Source organism: Triturus cristatus, chromosome 11 (assembly GCF_964204655.1).
Source record: "Triturus cristatus chromosome 11, aTriCri1.1, whole genome shotgun sequence".
Classification (NCBI taxonomy): domain Eukaryota; kingdom Metazoa; phylum Chordata; class Amphibia; order Caudata; family Salamandridae; genus Triturus; species Triturus cristatus.
In genome coordinates this window covers 783,161,664-783,182,693 of record NC_140594.1, presented here as the reverse complement: position 1 = coordinate 783,182,693, position 21,030 = coordinate 783,161,664, and the positions used below count along the sequence as shown (strand labels likewise).

At 42.0% G+C, this 21,030-nt stretch overlaps 1 protein-coding gene across 4 annotated transcripts in view; it reads right to left on the bottom strand.

The window, feature by feature from the left end:
• LOC146785433 (ubiquitin carboxyl-terminal hydrolase 48-like) overlaps positions 1-21,030 on the bottom strand; it is a 353,159-nt gene that overhangs the window by 58,377 nt on the left and 273,752 nt on the right. For all 4 annotated transcript variants that reach the window (XM_085634485.1, XM_085634487.1, XM_085634486.1 and 1 more), the window contains one exon: positions 13,972-14,000. In XM_085634485.1, coding sequence (XP_085490611.1) covers positions 13,972-14,000 — 29 coding nt within the window. The remainder of the gene's footprint in view (positions 1-13,971; positions 14,001-21,030) is intronic.

The window sequence follows — 21,030 nt, the reverse complement described above, 5'->3', positions numbered from 1 at the left end:
TACTACTCACTCTCTACTACTCACTCTCTACTACTCTCTACTACTCTCTCTACTACTCACTCTCTACTACTCACCCTCTACTACTCTCTACTACTCTCTCTCTACTACACACTCTCTACTACTTGCTCTCTACTACTCACTCTCTACTACTCTCTACTACTCACTCTCTACTTCTCCACTACTCTCTACTAATCACTCTCTACTACTCACTCTGTACTACTCTCTACTACTCTCTCTACTACTCTCTACTACTCCCTCTCTCTACTACTCTCTCTCTACTACTCACTCTCTACTACTCTCTCTCTACTACTCTCTCTCTACTACTCTCTACTACTCACTCTCTACTACTCACTCTACTACTCATTCTCTACTACTCATTCTCTACTACTCTCTCTCTGCTACTCAGTCTCCACTACTCACGCTCTACTACTCTCTACTACTCACTCTCTAATACTCACACTCTACTACTCCCTCTACTACTCACTCTCTACTACTCTCTACTACACCCTCTACTACTCACTCTCTACTTCTCACTCGCTACTACTCTCTACTACTCACTCTCTACTACTCACTACTACTCTCTCCTACTCACTCTCTGCTACTCTCTCTACTACTCTCTCTACTACTCTCTCTCTCTACTCTATTACTCATCCTCTACTCTCTACCTCTCTACCTTTCTCTACCTCTCTCTCTACTACTCTCTACTCCTCTACCTCTCTACCTCTACCTCTCTACCTCTACCTCTCTACCTCTCTACCTCTACATCTCTACCTCTACATCTCTACCTCTCTCTACACGCACACATATGCACATATATGCATTTATATATATATGTATGTGTATATATATGTATTTACATACATATATAAACATATATATAATCTGCATATCTATATAAATGCAAATATAAATGCATGCATACATATACAGATATGCATGTTATTTACATGAAATTTTGAAAAACACTAATAAAAGCAAAGCTAAAAAGCCACCTAATTACAAACAGAATTGCTTTAACTTAAACGAGGGCGAGACCTATTGCATTTTCAATGCTTGTGTACTTTGGTTCCATCAAGAAGGCATTCAGATGTGACACATTTGCCATAAATTCTGAATGGCAGCACTCTAGTTCCTCATTAGATCACTGTAGTAAAGCTACTGCTCACCAGGGAAGTCTGCTGCTGGTATTCAAAGTGCATGTTTCAGTCTGCATGTCAGAACTTTTTAATGAAATAGAAGAGGATTTGAGAAGTCAAAATGTGCCCTAAGTTTTCTTTCTGCAGCACTAGTCATAATTTCTATGGCAAAATGAACCCCCTCATTTTGTTCCTTTGCAAATTAAATGTTTTAAATGTTACCACTTTATTCCAATCAAGATGGCTGCAGGTGTGCCATACCTTTGTCATAAGTAAGACGGTTAGCGCTCTAGTTGTTCTTTAAAACACTCTCGGATTTCTGTCATTGGGCTATACTTGGGCTACATCTCGGTGATATTTGTGCTACATTTGGGCTCTTTTGTCTCTGGTGGCCATCTTGGGAGACTTGTTATGAAGTTTCCTAATTTCCTCATTTACTGCAGTCTCCTCACTAGGCATACTGTCAGTTTTTTTACTTTGATTCAATGAAGAAGGCATTCAGATGTGTCACACATTTGCCATAAATTCAGAATGTTAGCACTCTAGTTGCTCATTAGATCACTGTAGTAAAGCTACTGCTCACCAGGGAAGTCTGCTGCTGGTATTGAAAGTGCATGTTTCAGTCTGCATGTCAGAATTCTTTAATGAAATAGAAGAGGATTTGAGAAGTCACTCAAAATGTGCCCTAATTTATCTTTCTGCAGCACTAATCATACATTCTATGGCAAAATGAACCCTCTCATTTTGATCCTTTTTAAATTAAATGTTTTAAATGTTACCACTTTATTCCAATCAAGAGGGCTTCAGGTGTGCCATACCTTTGTCATAAGTAAGACTGTTAGCGCTCTAGTTGTTCTTTGGAACACTCTGGGAAGCTGCAGTAGAACACAAAGGAATCAACTGACAGTCTCTGCCCTTGTTGGATGTACATGTTTTACTGAGAATGTCAGACTTCATTCTCACATGACTGAGAAAGATAATGTGAATTTACAGAAAATATGCTCTCAGTTTAGCTTATAGATCACCTTCCAAACCTCTGTGGGAAAAGCATGTGAAAATAGTTTTCTCTCAAACATGATTCATGATATCCCAGCAGAAGGCTTTTTCACATGGTAAAATCACCTTAGAACATACTACAATTCCTAAAATGAGTATGGTACCATCAACAAATGATTTATAATGTAACTAAAGTCTTAAAACCTTCTTTTAACTGCAATGCTTTTTAATGAGGTGCTATCATGTATATTGGTCCCAAGATGGCTGCCAACACTTCTTGGATGAAGTGCTGACAGCCAATCAGATCTCACAATGAGATGTGTGGTTAGGCTCCGCCCAGATATGTATATGATTTTACTTTTGATTTTCTCAGGAACTACTGAACGGATTTACACCATATATGCAAAAGGCACATGCCTGACCTGAGGACTACCTCTTTGCCAAATTTCAAATAATTCTGTTCAGCCGTTCTGGCTGTAGCTGTGTCTAAAGGTCCTATGGAAAAATGCATGGGGAAAGTGCGTTTTGGGACCCCCCTTTTTTCTCGGCCCCCGCTTGACGAATCACCCCGAGACTTTCAGGGTAGGAGCTGAACGGAGCGCCCCATTAGTTTTGAAAATTTCGCGAGGATTCGTCAACCGGCGCCAAAGTTATTCAAAATAGAATTTTGAGATTTCCTATGGAAACTAGGTTGTAACTATAACTATCTACTGGCGAGTTTAAATGCAAGGCAGCTGTTCCTTTCCTCCAGAGCCGAGCCATTGAGAAAGGGAGAATGCCTCCAGAAACGCGTTTGGTAGACGGCTAAAAGAGAAACTGCTGAGACAAGTGCGCTGTGCTTCGCTGCTGCCCAATGAATAAACAGGTGAAATCCTAACATCGTGTGTGGCGCTTCACTTTAGAGCAATCTTTCATTTGGATGTATAGTGGCCTGCTCCGGCCAGGAAGCCTGCCCCCCTGCTGACAGTGCAGGTCCGTGTGTTCCACGAGAGAGCACCATTCAGGAACTTTGTTACCTATTCATTTGGGCACAAGAAAGCAACGAAACAGGCGCAACCTGGATCATGCAACCTGACGGATATTTTATTTTAGGAAGGTGAAGTGATAACTGCAATTACTGGTGGGATTTACTTACCGAAGACTACATGAACCACAATGCCTTTCATAACACGCCCTTCTGGGCGGTACTATTAACTTTGAAAATGAGTTTAAAAACGAGCATGAAATGCAAGGCAGCTGTTCCTTCCCTCCAGAGCCGAGCCATTGAGAAAGGGAGAATGCCTCCAGAAACGCGTTTGGCAGACGGCTAAAAGAGAAACTGCTGAGACAAGTGCGCTGTGCTTCGCTGCTGCCCAATGAATAAACAGGTGAAATCCTAACATCGTGTGTGGCGCTTCACTTTAGAGCAATCTTTCATTTGGATGTATAGTGGCCTGCTCCGGCCAGGAAGCCTGCCCCCCTGCTGACAGTGCAGGTCCGTGTGTTCCACGAGAGAGCACCATTCAGGAACTTTGTTACCTATTCATTTGGGCACAAGAAAGCAACGAAACAGGCGCAACCTGGATCATGCAACCTGACGGATATTTTATTTTAGGAAGGTGAAGTGATAACTGCAATTACTGGTGGGATTTACTTACCGAAGACTACATGAACCACAATGCCTTTCATAACACGCCCTTCTGGGCGGTACTATTAACTTTGAAAATGAGTTTAAAAACGAGCATGAAATGCAAGGCAGCTGTTCCTTTCCTCCAGAGCCGAGCCATTGAGAAAGGGAGAATGCCTCCAGAAACGCGTTTGGCAGACGGCTAAAAGAGAAACTGCTGAGACAAGTGCGCTGTGCTTCGCTGCTGCCCAATGAATAAACAGGTGAAATCCTAACATCGTGTGTGGCGCTTCACTTTAGAGCAATCTTTCATTTGGATGTATAGTGGCCTGCTCCGGCCAGGAAGCCTGCCCCCCTGCTGACAGTGCAGGTCCGTGTGTTCCACGAGAGAGCACCATTCAGGAACTTTGTTACCTATTCATTTGGGCACAAGAAAGCAACGAAACAGGCGCAACCTGGATCATGCAACCTGACGGATATTTTATTTTAGGAAGGTGAAGTGATAACTGCAATTACTGGTGGGATTTACTTACCGAAGACTATATGAACCACAATGCCTTTCATAACACGCCCTTCTGGGCGGTACTATTAACTTTGAAAATGAGTTTAAAAACGAGCATGAAATGCAAGGCAGCTGTTCCTTTCCTCCAGAGCCGAGACATTGAGAAAGGGAGAATGCCTCCAGAAACGCGTTTGGCAGACGGCTAAAAGAGAAACTGCTGAGACAAGTGCGCTGTGCTTCGCTGCTGCCCAATGAATAAACAGGTGAAATCCTAACATCGTGTGTGGCGCTTCACTTTAGAGCAATCTTTCATTTGGATATTATATATATATATATATATATATATATATATATATATATATATATATATATATATATATATATATATATATATATATATATATTCACTGAAAAAACCATAGGTTTCACACATGTTATAGTTAGCGGAAATTTTACTGATAAAAAACCAGTGAAATTCCCCCGTTATAGTTAGTGCAGGCAACTATAACTCACGCGACCGCAATCCTCTGCTGATGCTAATACTGTATTTAGACACTTATTTGCCCATGTCTTCTTCCATACATTTTTAGCTATACATATATTACAAATATTTTTTTTTCATAAAGACACATATGTCATCAGCAGAAGATTGCGGTCGCGTGAGTTATAGTTGCCTGCACTAACTATAACGGGGGAATTTCACTGGTTTTTTATCAGTAAAATTTCCGCTAACTATAACATGTGTGAAACCTATGGTTTTTTCAGTGAATTTGCAAGGTTTTTTAAATGCTAATTCCTAACTATAACGTGTGTGAAACCTATGGTTTTTTCAGTGAATTTGTACGGTTTTTTAAATGCTAAGTTACTTTACGCCATTCGTGGCGTGCGCGCCCACTTAACGCAGTTCGTTCCGTGCGCGCACGGTGCGCTTCGCGCACCGTGCGCGCACAGTAAGCACGCGGTGCGCTTCGCGCACCGCGCGCCCACTTTACACAGTTAGTCCTGTGCACGCACGGTGGGCACGCGGTGCGCTACGCGCACCGCGTGCCCACGTTACGCTAGATGGGCCATGTATGCACGATGCGCTTCGCGCACCGTGCGCACATGGAGGACATATGATGCACTTCGTTTTGAAAGGTAATATTTTAATTTTTCGTAATTTTTATAAGCCATGCACAAATGGTGCCCTTCGGGCACCATTTGCACACGGGGTGGAGAGAGTGTGGATAATTTTTTCTTTTATTATTTTTGTTTAAAATATTCTAGTTTATCACACCTCTTATAAGCCATGCACAATTAGTGGCCTGCGACAACCAATTGCACACGGGGTGGGGAGAGTGTGGATAGTTTTTTTTTTTTATAATTTTTTACCGTACGCGTACGGTAAGCGTAATCGGCGAAATTAGCGAAAAAATAAAAATAGCATTTTTGGCCTTGGGGGACTCCCTCAACATGGCTATGTGTGTGGGAGCTGTCTAAACAGCCCCTTTACATGTTTTTTGGCTTTATTTTACAACCTAACTCTCATTGCGAGAGAGAAAATGGCGGCCGCCGCTTCCTGGTTTCGGCCGATTCGAATTTTTACTAAGATATAAGAGCCAATCAGAATCGCGCTCGCGCACGCCACCGTACGCGTACGGTAAGCGTACCGTAAGCGCACCGTAAGCTGGCTCAGATATATATATTGATTTAAAGGCTATTTTCTCAGAATCTACTGAACAGATTTACACCAAACCTACAAAAGGCACTTCCTTGACCTGAGGACTACCTCTCTGCCAAATTTCTAGTAATTCTGTTCAGCCGTTCGGGCTGTAGCCCTGTCTAAAGGTCCTATGGAAAAATGCATGGGAAAAACGCGTTTTGGGACCCCCCTTTTATCTCAGCCCCCGCTTGACGAATCCCCCCCGAGACTTTCAGGGTAGGAGCGGAGCGTAGCGCCCCACCTATTTTGAAAAATTCGCGAGGATTCGTCGACCGGCGCCAAAGTTATTCAAAATAGAATGTTGAGGATTTCCTATGGAAACGTGGTCCTAACTATAACTACCTACTGGCGACCGCCAGTAGGTAATATATATATATATATATATATATATATATTCACTGAAAAAACCATAGGTTTCACACACGTTATAGTTAGGAAATAGCATTTAAAAAACCTTGCAAATTCACTGAAAAAACCATAGGTTTCACACATGTTATAGTTAGCTGGACATTTTACTGATAAAAAACCAATGAAATTCCCCCGTTATAGTTAGTGCAGGCAACTATAACTCACGCGACCGCAATCCTCTGCTGATGACATATGTGTCTTTATGAAAAAAAAATATCTGTAATATATGTATAGCTAAAATTTAATGGAAGAAGACATGGGCAAATAAGTGTCTAAATACAGTATTAGCATCAGCAGAGGATTGCGGTCGCGTGAGTTATAGTTGCCTGCACTAACTATAACGGGGGAATTTCATTGGTTTTTTATCAGTAAAATGTCCAGCTAACTATAACATGTGTGAAACCTATGGTTTTTTCAGTGAATTTGCAAGGTTTTTTAAATGCTATTTCCTAACTATAACGTGTGTGAAACCTATGGTTTTTTCAGTGAATATATATATATATATATATATATATATACACATATATATACATATTCACTGAAAAAACCATAGGTTTCACACATGTTATAGTTAGCGGAAATTTTACTGATAAAAAACCAGTGAAATTCCCCCGTTATAGTTAGTGCAGGCAACTATAACTCACGCGACCGCAATCCTCTGCTGATGCTAATACTGTATTTAGACACTTATTTGCCCATGTCTTCTTCCATACATTTTTAGCTATACATATATTTCAAATATTTTTTTTTCATAAAGACACATATGTCATCAGCAGAAGATTGCGGTCGCGTGAGTTATAGTTGCCTGCACTAACTATAACGGGGGAATTTCACTGGTTTTTTATCAGTAAAATTTCCGCTAACTATAACATGTGTGAAACCTATGGTTTTTTCAGTGAATTTGCAAGGTTTTTTAAATGCTAATTCCTAACTATAACGTGTGTGAAACCTATGGTTTTTTCAGTGAATTTGTACGGTTTTTTAAATGCTAAGTTACTTTATGCCATTCGTGGCGTGCGCGCCCACTTAACGCAGTTCGTTCCGTGTGCGCACGGTGCGCTTCGCGCACCGTGCGCGCACAGTAAGCACGCGGTGCGCTTCGCGCACCGCGTGCCCACTTTACGCAGGATGGGCCATGTACGCACGATGCGCTTCGCGCACCGTGCGCACATGGAGGACATATGATGCACTTCGTTTTGAAAGGTAATATTTTAATTTTTCGTAATTTTTATAAGCCATGCACAAATGGTGCCCTTCGGGCACCATTTGCACACGGGGTGGAGAGAGTGTTGTTAATTTTTTCTTTTATTATTTTTGTTTAAAATATTGTGGTTTTTCAGACCATAAATAAGCCCTGCACATTTGGTGGCCTACGGCAACCAAAAGCACAAGGGGTGGGGTAAGTGTGGATAGTGGGTTTTTTTTATATTTTTTACCGTACGCGTACGGTAAGCGTAATCGGCGAAATTAGCGAAAAAATAAAAATTGCATTCTTGGCCTTGGGGGGTCTTTGGGGACTCCCTCAACATGGCTATGTGTGTGGGAGCTGTCTAAACAGCCCCTTTACATGTTTATTGGTTTTATTTAACAGCCTAGCTCTCAGTGCGAGAGAGAAAATGGCGGCCGCCGCTTCCTGGTTTCGGCTGTTTTGAATATTTACTAAGATCTAAGAGCCAATCAGAATCGCGCAAGCGCACGCCACCGTACGCGTACCGTAAGCTGGCTCAGATATATATATTGATTTAAAGGCTATTTTCTCAGAATCTACTGAACAGATTTACACCAAACCTACAAAAGGCACTTCCTTGACCTGAGGACTACCTCTCTGCCAAATTTCTAGTAATTCTGTTCAGCCGTTCGGGCTGTAGCCCTGTCTAAAGGTCCTATGGAAAAATGCATGGGAAAAACGCGTTTTGGGACCCCCCTTTTATCTCAGCCCCCGCTTGACGAATTCCCCCGAGACTTTCAGGGTAGGAGCGGAGCGTAGCGCCCCACCTATTTTGAGAAATTCGCGAGGATTCGTCGACCGGCGCCAAAGTTATTCAAAATAGAATGTTGCGGATTTCCTATGGAAAAGGGGTCCTAACTATAACTACCTACTGGCGACCGCCAGTAGGAGATAGATATATATATATATATTACCTACTGGCAGTCGCCAGTAGGTAGTTATAGTTAGGACCCCTTTTCCATAGGAAATCCGCAACATTCTATTTTGAATAACTTTGGCGCCGGTCGATGAATCCTCGCGAATTTCTCAAAATAGGTGGGGCGCTCCGCTCCGCTCCTACCCTGAAAGTCTCGGGGGGATTCGTCAAGCGGGGGCTGAGATAAAAGGGGGGTCCCAAAACGCGTTTTTCCCATGCATTTTTCCATAGGACCTTTAGACAGAGCTACAGCCCGAACGGCTGAACAGAATTACTAGAAATTTGGCAGAGTGGTAGTCCCTATGTCAAGGAAATGCCTTTTGTAGGTTTGGTGTAAATCTGTTCAGTAGATTCTGAGAAAATAGCCTTTAAATCAATATATATATCTGAGCCCGCTTACGGTACGCTTACCGTACGCTTACCGTACGCGTACGGTGGCGTGCGCGAGCGCGATTCTGATTGGCTCTTAGATCTTAGTAAACATTCGAATTGGCCGAAACCAGGAAGCGGCGTCCGCCATTTTGTCTCTCGCACTGAGTGTTATTTATCAAACATGATGCCCAAAAACATGTTACGGGGCTGTTTTGACAACTCCCTCCCACATAGTCATGTTGAGGGAGTCCCCAAACATCCCCCAAGAGCAAAAACGGTTTTATTTTTTTTTCGGCAATTTCGGCGAGTGCGCTTACCGTACGCTTACCGTAAGCGTACGGTAAAAAATAGAAATAAAAAAAACACTATCCACACTTACCCCACCCCCTGTGCTTTCGGTGGCCGTAGGCCACCAAATGTACAGGGCTTATTTCATCAGTAAAAAAACTATATTTTGGCAACATGAAATTATAAAATCGAAATAAAAAAAACACTATCCACATTGACCCCACCCCCTGTGCTTTAATGTACAGGGCTTATTAAAGTTGATAAAAACCGTGCACGGAACGCACTGCGTTAAGTGGGCGCGCACGCCTCGAATGGCGTAAAGTAACTTAGCATTTAAAAAAACGTACAAATTCACTGAAAAAACCATAGGTTTCACACACGTTATAGTTAGGAATTAGCATTTAAAAAACCTTGCAAATTCACTGAAAAAACCATAGGTTTCACACATGTTATAGTTAGCGGAAATTTTACTGATAAAAAACCAATGAAATTGCCCCGTTATAGTTAGTGCTGGCAACTATAACTCACGCGACCGCAATCTTCTGCTGATGACATATGTGTCTTTATAAAAAAAAATATTTGTAATATATGTATAGCTAAAAATGTATGGAAGAAGACATGGGCAAATAAGTGTCTAAATACAGTATTAGCATCAGCAGAGGATTGCGGTCGCGTGAGTTATAGTTGCCAGCACTAACTATAACGGGGCAATTTCATTGGTTTTTTTATCAGTAAAATTTCCGCTAACTATAACATGTGTGAAACCTATGGTTTTTTCAGTGAATATATATATATATATATATATATATATTCAAAAAGACGCTGTGAGCTCCTCCTGGGATTTCGCCCGTTGTTGGGTGGTGCGCTACGCCGGTAGAGCCACCGCCGGCAAATTATATCCAAGTTGTCTGCTAATAAGCAAAACGCACTCTCAGTCGCTGTACAGGTAACTTTTAATTGGCACTGTAACGCGTTTCGGGAGACACGCTCCCTTGGTCACACAGTGTGGCATCAGATCACACGCATCCATAAGTACAAGGTGAAATCAACATAGTCAAAGGACTGCCGGTTTACAGTGCAAAACAAATTGTGATAATGGCGGCCATCTTGAAGTGGTGTAACAATATACAAACCGAATGGTATACATTATACATAAACAAATCAGACTGGCCTAATGTGCAAGGTGACAGTTATGCGTTAAACCCATGTCAATACAATTCGTCATAGTGACTGGTTAAAGACAGAAATTATGGTCACATATAATGTCGGCTGTCAGTGCGAAAATGTTTTTGGCCGCTAAAAACATTTTCGCACTGACAGCCGACAGTATATGTGACCATAATTTCTGTCTTTAACCAGTCACTATGACGAATTTGTTTATGTATAATGTATACCATTCGGTTTGTATATTGTTACACCACTTCAAGATGGCCGCCATTATCACAATTAATTTTGCGTCGGTTGACGAATCCTCGCAAATTTTTCAAAACTAATGGGGCGCTACGCTCCGCTCCTACCCTGAAAGTTTCGGGGTGATTCGTCAAGCAGGGGCTGAGAAAAAAGGGGGGTCCCAAAACGCGGTTTCCCCATGCATTTTTCCATAGGACCTTTAGTCCGAGCTACAGCCCGAACGGCTGAACAGAATTATGTGAAATTTGGCAGAGAGGTAGCCCTCAGGTCAGGGATGTGCCTTTTGCAGGTCTTATGTAAATCTGTTAAGTATTTCCTGAGAAAATAGCATTTAAATCAATATATATATCTGTGGGCGCGCTCCGAGCGCTTACCGTGCGCTTACGGTAAGCTTACCGTATGCGCACGGTGCCGTGCGCGAGCGCGATTCTGATTGGTTGTTAGATCAAAGTAAACATTCGAATCGGTCGAAATCAGGAAGTGTCGGCCGCCATTTTGTCTCTCGCAGTCTGAGGGGGTGAAAAACAAAGGTGGATAACGTGAAAAGGGGGCAGGCTGGACAGTTCCTGACCCCCTAGGCTTTGTCAGGGGGTGTCAGAAGGACCCCCAAGGGCAAAAAATTAATTTAAATTTTTTTTTAAAAAATCGCCGAATGCGCGCAGCGTACGCGCACGGCGTAAACAGAGAAATTTCGCGAAATTTCGCGTAATTACGCGTACCGTGCGCACACGGTAAAAAAATTTTTTCAAAAAGGAAAGCTTAAAAAAAAAAATAATAATTGTGAGGTAAGGTTGGCTCTTAAAAGAGCCGTTGGGTTCATAGAGGGATGGAGGAAAGAAAGAATGGGAATATCATGAGCGTCTACAAACGTGCTGGTCTATCTTATTGTTAATAAGGGGAACACTGGTCTCCCCAAAAACAATAAGACCAGAACACGTTATACACCTCATTACAACCCTCCCAAATCGAGGGTTAACGTCCAGAGGAGCAGAAGAAGGTGATGCTCCCACCTCAGAGGAAGGGCTCAGCTGAGCTGCCGATGATGTACTCGGCTGAGCTTCTGAGGCTGGGCTCTGGTGACTTACTGAAGAGTTTTCTCCAGTATGTCGAGCAAAGGTCCTGGGATGTCTATCCCTAAGGTGTCTCATCATAGAGTGATTTCCAAAGGAATACTTTTTCCTTGGATTTCCTCTAGATAAAACACGGTCACAAAGTGTGCAAGTGACCAATGGAGCATTGACCTTTTTCTCCCCCTCTGGAAAAGTAAAATACTCCCATACAAAAGAATTCTTCTGTTTCCTCCTTCTCTGGATGATGGTGGTGCTGCTAGCCTCACTCTCAGAAGAGGTCTGCTGTTCTGCCATTGTATCTCAATGTCAATTCAGCTCCTTCTCCTAAGGGATCTCAAGCAGTAATGAGGGGAATGGGTGTGGTGTGGGAAGTTTCTGGAACTGAAAGTAGTTTCAACCAATGAAAAGTGTTCTTTCAAGCAGTAATGAGGGGAATGGGTGTGGTGTGGGAAGTTTCTGGAACTGAAAGTAGTTTCAACCAATGAAAAGTGTTCTTTGTGGATCACATGACCTACCGTGCGCGCTCCGTAAGCTTACGGTACGCGCTCGTAAACAAGTACGCATGCGCAAATGTGACGCTTACGGAGCGCTTACGGAGCGCGTACGTAAGATGCACTCGCGCATGCGCATTACACGCCCCTGCGTAACAGCGGCGTTGCTTCCGCGTGTACGCGTACGTCACGTACGTATCACGTAAGCGCGCTGTACTTATGACGTGCGGAGCGCGTAGCGTCAGCTTACCGTACGCGCACGGAAAAAAATGCATAAAAAAAAAAAAAAAACCTTTCCAAAATGCAGGATATAGTACATATATTATTTTATACATAGGTTTACAAAAAATCTCAAAAAAAAATTTGCATTTCAAAAACCGTACAAATTCACTGAAAAAACCATAGGTTTCACACACGTTATAGTTAGGAATTAGCATTTAAAAAACCTTGCAAATTCACTGAAAAAACCATAGGTTTCACACATGTTATAGTTAGCTGTACATTTCACTCGTAAAAAACCAATGAAATTCCACGTTATAGTTAGATCAGGTAACTATAACTTGCGCGACCGCAATCCACAATGTGTCATTTGAGATGTCATCATTGATGTGATGAGTGATGTCACTGACCATGTCATGAGTGATGTAATATGTGACGTCATCAGCAGTGGATTGCGGGTGCGCGAGTTATAGTTACCTGATCTAACTTTAACGTGGAATTTCATTGGTTTTTTACGAGTGAAATGTACAGCTAACTATAACATGTGTGAAACCTATGTTTTTTTCAGTGAATTTGCAAGGTTTTTTAAATGCTAATTCCTAACTATAACGTGTGTGAAACCTATGGTTTTTTCAGTGAATAAATATATATATATATATATATATATATATTTGTGTCTCCATTACTTATCTCCTATGCCATAAGCTAGGAGAGTTAAGTTTCCTAACATAGGGCTCACAATGACATTCTAGACCCCTCTCCTCGGAAGAACCTGCATGCACTAAAAACTAGCTGAGAAATATAAAAAACTATGGATGGCTTGTCTGAATTTATATTAGCTTATGGTAATTAGCCAGGGTCAGAGGAACTTACCCTGAGAAGCCAGAGTGCTGTTAGGCCTGAGAAGAGCCTGGGACCAAAGAGAGGTGCTGCTTGTTGACAAGCTCAGCCCAAGCCATGGCCATCAAACTAAAAAACACTCTTTGAACCAGATAGATGACAACATCGAACCAACTTCGTTTTTTCCTTCCCACTAACTAACTCACCTGTCGCAAATATGCTCTTTGACTCTGTACTTTAAGACCTTTGAGTGATTTAGGTCTGTTTTAAACCTGTTTTAATTTGCTGGTTATTTTTAGTAATATTAGCCATTCATTTCTGAAATGTACCCATTTTCCGTAGCATGTGACTTAACTTATTTTCTTTTATCAGCCCTTTGATTTATAACTGGCTTGGATATTTCTGTGATTTTTCTGTTATTCTGGTTACCTGTTGTACACAAGATATCCCTTTCTCTGAGAATACCTTGCTGCTCAGAAGGGTGAGCAAAGCATTTCTTATAGAAACTGGATAACTCTGTAGGTTAGATTGCTTAGGTTTTATGGGAAATCAGTTACAGCTGACATCAAGAATGCGACCGCTTTCTCATTGCATAACACTCAGATTGTATACCAAGCCCAAGGGACACATTTGTGTTCAATATCGCTTTTTTGACCACTTACATCACCTCCTATATCACCAGCTATAGTCACATCCTCTCTTCTTGACTCACACACTGGATAACATAATTCCCCCAAGGTAATGTCCCTCCTTTAAGCACATATGAGAGAACATGAATTAACATTACCTGCTCTTTGATCGTCGTGTAGAAACCTCCTGAAAAACAAATAAAAATACATACTCATTTCCATGTGAATAAAAGTTAGAAATCTGACACTAGTAAAAAACTTGAAAATTCCATACAAACTGCTCCCATGATAGCTCCTGCAGCCCCTTCAGTAATACCAAAGAGTCCTGGGGTACAAATAACTGGGGGTATATGACTGTTGCTCCCCTTGGGCACATTCTATATTACAGTCCCTGGTGTCATGGCAGCCTCTCCCACACTATTCGGGACGCTCCTCTATGCTGCTGCCCAAATATTCCACAACCTAGCACTCGGACACCTTAGGTATGTGTCTTGCGCCCTCTGCCTCCAGTGACAGAGCAGAGTGCAGGTGCCATGCTGTTAGTCTCTACCAGGCTGAAGAGCTGGAGAGGAGGGTAACTCACTGGCTGCCATGGTTTTGCTCCACTGCCTCCTTCAGTATTCAGGACCAGCGGGAAGCGGTGGATCTGGGTCTGCTCTTCCACCACTTCTTCCCAGTGAGGCAGGGGAAGATGTCCACTCTCCCTTGTGATGTCCCCACAGAGAAAAATAGTTATGCTTTTCACGTCATTACGGTGACCTCACATCAGTGATTAACCAGATTTCAAATCTGGTATTCAGGGTAGTGGGTTCCTTTGGAAGCTACGCACAATATGGTATTTTACAGAAGACAACAATTTTGCATAACAAAAAAACCTTATACAAAAGAAAACAATAGACTGCCCTGAAAGCTTTTCTTTTTTTTATATGGTTTTCTGAGATTACCAACATTTGTATTACCTTAGATGTTCGCGAATTAACCAATACTAAGCTCCCAGCTTTCTACAAGAACGATCATTGTTGGTGGTAAACAGAGTTGGAGCACAAGGAGAAAACACAATTTCACATGGTCTAACCTTCCAAATCTGCAGAACCTATCATTTATATTTTCTTTCCTAATGACTTTGGTGGTAATCAGTCTTATTAACGATCCACAATTTTCAGATTTCGCACATCCTTTTAGGGTGGCACATCACTCAGTGCATGCAATCTTTCTATCCAAAACAGAAAATGCAGAATAAATATTAATAACTTATTTCGACACTCATTGGCCTCATGCTTAAATGGTCACATGGCATTTCAGTGTGATATTTAATGTGTGATGCTGTATGCTGCATTATGACTGGGTCCGTTAAAGTACATCTACCGGTTACATTTCAGCAGATCTAGCCTGCTTGAGTTAAACAGGAAAAAAGCAATATTTAATTTAAGAGAACATTCCAATTCTGGGGTGGTGAGCGTCAACATCTACAAGTTATATGCCATTTTTGGGGCGAAACGTGCAATAGTTTCTATTTATTGCACCTAATAAATTTCTACCACTGCAGAATGATACTTTATTAGGCGCATGAAATACCACACCTTCCTCTGGGGCTCGCGTACTGAGGGCTAACACGAGAAGCTACAATTCCCCTAATATTCTTCCGGTAAGTCATCAATAAAGTCTAGACTGTTACTCTTTTTGTTACCCCTGTGAACAACAGTTCATCAGCAACATTGTGTACTTTAATTTAGCACCCAAAATATGTGCATCACATTTATATTCGAGACTGGATCTCTGCTTAGTGGCAAACTGTGGAACACAACAGGTTATTTCCTTTTAACAAGCTTTACAGTTACTGCGTAAAGGTGATCTCTTAACTGTGGCATGATTAGGTGTGAATCCAACAGCCACAAGTTAGGATAAGGCTCTTTTGTTTGGGGGGGGGGGGGGGGGGACGGATGTAAATGAAAATTGTGTTGATAACTTTTCACACTATGTATTATTTGCTGTGTAAACCAGAACCAAAGTACCCTTCACCCTATCTGATCTATAGCACCAGCCCCTGGAAAAAAATACTTTTTACAGGATTTTAAAAAAGAAAACATACTGCATACTTTTAAATACAACTTTACAAATAAGTGCTTCAAACAGTAAATTAAATATTTCTGGAAATTGTCATCATGTTTTGTAACGCTTAGTCACCCGTTTTCCCTTGGGCGTATACTCCTTTAGAAAACTGTTTCACAGTTGCTTTTTATTTGTGACAGCGATCTTTTCCAGGCAGCAGTTATATACTATTTTGCTCTTTGTCAGACAGAGCAGAGCAAAGAAATTGAACTGTAGTCCATACTACAGAACGACTGTTTTACCGGGCTTCAAATGTATTGTGAACTGACACACTCACTGACACACACACAGACACACACACAGACACACACACACACACACTCCCCCCGGAGGGGGGGGCAGATGTAAAATAAAACAATACTCTTACATTGTTCATTTTACATTTTCAGGCTCTTAGGGGCGCGGCCTAGGTATGGAAGAGGGTAGGCGGAGTGCTAGTGAACTCCACTTCCTAAGTGACCATATGTGTTTTGGCCGGCCGTCTTAGGCCGACCAAAACACACATGCGCACTTGGGACTCTCAACTTCCCTAAAAATACAGCCCCTGAAACCTATGGTCCTTGCAGCTCTTGTGATCTGATTTCAAAATGAATCATGTATGCATTTACTCTTCTCTCCTCCTAGAAGGCAATTTTTGTGCCCTGTACTGCTTTCTTCGTGGCTTCTGTGGTGTCTTGCGAGTTAGAGATGACGGGACCCTTTTGAACCCCGACGGACTCCGTAGAACAGTGACATAAGTGCTTGGGTGTCAATGATAGAATTTATGCTGTAGAATGTTCAGTTTAAGGTTGCACACTCAGGAATAAAGACACATAATATCAAGCTCCATGTGTAGTGTGATCTTTTATATGTACCCGGACTGGGAAGGATGCTATAACTGGTGACGAGAAGGGTTTCTGTAAACCCCACGACCCGAAGAAGCGAGAGTGCTCTCCCGGACAGTTTGCCACGGTCAAGCAAACTTCCCGTGCATGCCAGTCGAAGTGAAAATCGAAGGTTGGTGTATTTAGAGTAAAAAGACCACTCCAGCCACTGAAAGGCCTGTGAAAAAAAGTGAAAGCCTTACCAAAAGTTTGTTTGTCGTCGGCTAGAAATTTGCAGATAAAGTTGAGACAAGAGATACTGCGCCACAGCCAAACACAGAGCCGTCATTCAGGCAGTACACCAACTCCAAAGGCAGCGACAACCAGGTACAGTGTAGTGCTAAAGGCAGCGATAGTCGAGTGCAAAGAAGCGCTATAAGCAAAAACATTTCTAACCTCAAGACAAGCTAAAGGCAGTAAAAATCAGGTACAGAAAGTGCAATGAGTGGCGACAGCCAGGTGCATGAGAACGCTGCAAATTGAAGCACATAAATACAGAGAATACAATTATGCTTACCAGAGCCGGAGTACAGTAAGCTATCCTACCTCAGCATTAGGTGCTGCAACCCCCATAGATGCCTTGGGGCTGGGAATACAGAGCCACTGATCCCTGAAGCGGATACCACAGGAGGTGAAGAGTGCGTTTCGCACAACTCTAAAGTTGTTAAGAAGTTGAAAGGCTCCAATGGCAGGGAAAAAGAAAGCCATACAGGTTCGAATTGGCCACAACTACCCTGAAGCCAGCATGTCACAAGGATTTACAGATTATATGAATAGTGCAAGTCCAGGTGAACAGCAGATACTCTCAGCAGTAAGGGACATAACAGGTTATGACGCCACTGCATTTTTAAAAAACACCTATTCCCTTTGATACCATCAAAAAAGTAAAATATTGGCAACAGATGGACCGCCTGGATTGAAACATTTAATGATTTCATTGATGCACTGCAAGAAGTAAATGACAAAAAGATCATGAGTTATCTGAAGAATTTAGCTGGTGAAGGATTAAAAGTGATAAAGAAAATACCACATGGTGGTGAAGTGACATACAGTCTAATCAAAGAGGTACTAAACACCAAGCTCCATCCAATGCCAAATGTTGAATGTGAAAGGTACATTTTCAGTCAGGAAAGGCAGAAACCTGTTGAAACAATGGATGAGTTTGTAAAAGGACTTGATTTGCTTATCAAGCATTGCAAGTTTAATGATGAAGAGGCCATGCGTCTCAGATGGTTGTCTCTCCGATTACTTCAGACGATGAATACTTAAAGAGACACTCAACCTGGCGCGACTACACAAGTCTGCTGGAGCACAAGAGCTGACAGACAAGCAGCCCAAAACAAATCAGCGCTGAGTGTGAAAAGCAAGCTGAAACAACAGTAGAAGAGTGGAACTTCTTTTTGGAAAGAAAAGGGAAGGGTGCATGGAGAATCTTACTAGATTCTTATAGAAAGCCCTCACTCACCAACCTAGTTGGTGACATGCTTCATCATCGGGCCTCACCGGGAGAGGCAGAGTGCCTCCCCGGTGTGCTGCGACGCCAGAACTACAGCAGAGCTGTTTTTTTGGTAGTGATGGGTGAAGGTGTGGTAGAGTGGTTTAAAAATGTCTAAATTGTGTCCAAAATAACTTTATTAATTGGCCAATCAGACACATTAAAAACAAAGTGTAGGAAAGGAGCTAAATACATTATTCAGCTAGTTCCCATTCAGTGGGGTCAACATGTTTCTGCCATCGTGGTGTGAACTACCTGGCATTCATCAGGACCTAAGAACTAAACCTCGGCGGTATGGGCGCACTAAGGCCCACCCTGACCTGAGGACGTGAAAGTGAAAAGTACGTGTTAAAAATGTGCAATTGATGAAAAATGGGTGGTTGCCCTTTGATTTAGGGAAACCAGATTGCACGTTTGGTGTGAGAAATCTTCACACCATGGGTCTCGGGAGGAGGGGTGGTGGCGAGAATGGCACACCGCCAGCGTCGCCAGGCAGCGGTTTCAGAGGGACACACGCAGGTTCCAATCGGGGAGGCACTCGGCCTCTCCCGGTGGGGCCCGATGATTAAGCATGTCACCTACTAGGTTGGTGAGTGAGGGCTTTCTATAAGAATCTAGTAAGATCCTCCATGTTCCCTTCCCTTTTCTTTCCAAAAAGAAGTTCCACTCTTTTCTTGTTTATACTACCTTACCTGGGGAACCAAGAGTGTTTCCACCATACCTTCCCTCACTCTCTTGTTGATAACCAACACACAGTAGAAGGCCATAAAGTACTGTCTCCAAAGATAAAGAAGTTGTGTTTTTGTTGTGGATTTTCCTTTCCACATGAAGGTAAATGTCCTGCCATTGGACAGATATGAAAAGGCTGAGGGAAAGAGAATCATTTTGGAATTGTTTGCAAAGTGAGGGAAAAATCAAGTGCTTTGCATCAAGAAAACAAAATGGAGGCAAGATTAAGTGCGTCACATCAAGAAAAAATGAATGCCAGAAGGTTCTAGAAATTTTCCAACCACGCCCACAAAGCCAACCAACAACATCAGTTGAAGCAAGTAGACACAATGTCAATTGTAAATTTCCTCATTTAAAAGATTGTCACTGTCATTGTCAATGACAGTGAGAAAGATGTGTGTGATGTCAATGTATACCACTGAATGATGTGTGATCTACATACCCCAAATGAAAATGGCTTTAGCTCCTCTTCTGAAGAGTTTATAATTTATGTCACAATAATTCTTCCTTAATTAACTTCTTTTAAAACACTTAGGTGCACATGCATCAAAATAGGCAATTGCGATTCTTTAAATGCGATTTTTAAAGAATAGCAATTATCTATGCTTGTAGGAATCGTAAAACATTTTTGCGATTCCTAAACATTCCTTAATTGCGGCTCGCAAATTGCGAGTCCCAAATAAGGAATTGCTACCCATTCATTCTATGGGCCTAGAGGCCCGTAAGAATCAATGGAAATTGTATGTGCAAATTTGCGAGTACCAAAATGCAATTTCAAGGGTGCAAGGGTGCCAAAAGGACACCCTGTTGCACCACTGAAATTGCCACGAGACCACATGTTGCACACACACATGCCCTAAGGGCATATGTGTGTGTGTGTGTGTGTAACATGTAACTTTGAAAAATGCACTTAAGTGCATTTTTCAAATTTTCTCAACTTACCATCCAGTTTCATTTGACAGTAATTTGCAACCCCTAATAGTGAAATCACTATTTCAAGTTGCATCATGCATTGCATTTAAGGAATCGCAATTTGTGAGTCCTTAAATGCAATCACAATATAAGTAATCGCAAATTTTGCGATTCCTTAAATTGCGATTTTTGCATTTGGGATGATGCATCCCAAATGCCAAAATACCGGCCGCAAAGGGGCAGATTCTGAGAATCTGCCCGTTTGCGACCTGTTTTTTCGTTGATGCATGGGGCCCTTAGTTTTTTCTTCAATTGCTTATCTTATGTAAGTTCTTAACTCTTCTGTATAGACTAATGACTAAACGTGTAAATGTTAATTTGTTTCAAAGTTGTACAGAAACACAATTAAACTCTTGCTACTTTTCCTTTCTAAACAAGAATACTTGCGTAACTGAGGATTGTCCTTCAGATGAAACTGTTTGAAGAAAGAAACAGCAATTTCTGTCAGAAGCTGGTCAGATGAGTTCTGAGATGTGTGTATGCCTTTGTAGTATTAACTTGAACTAATGTGTAGTTAGTTCTCCTCTGGATGAAGCTCTCTTGATGAGAAAAATTAAGCGTTCCAAGATGCTAGTCTACAGGTGTAAATTCTCTCTCTTTTGAGAGAGAAAATGGAGCATTTCCAGACCGCTATTCTCCTGATGTAAGACGCGACTCTGAAACAATAATTACTGCCGCTTGAGCTGCAGGGACACAGACACTGCTCTCTCAGTGAGCCGGTGCGGAGTTTGAGACACTGTCTCTTTTTAAACAAACTCTTCCCTAAAACACTACCAAAAAATGGGAGTCACTGAAACCTGAGATGCTCCTAAAACGACACCCCTTAACCGATGCCACTACCTGAACTATCTAGCCAAATGGAACAAGGACACTCAGTCATGAGGTGTTTTCCGTTTAAATTCCTCGGTGAAGTTTGTCGCTTCAAGCAAGGCATGTGCCTCACTTTCTACTGGGGAGGAAAATAAAACAACTAGTGCAGGTCTGTTAAACACTCAATGGCAGCCATCTTGAGGTTTCTTTTGTGCAATCTTGCCTTCCATCAGGGTGTT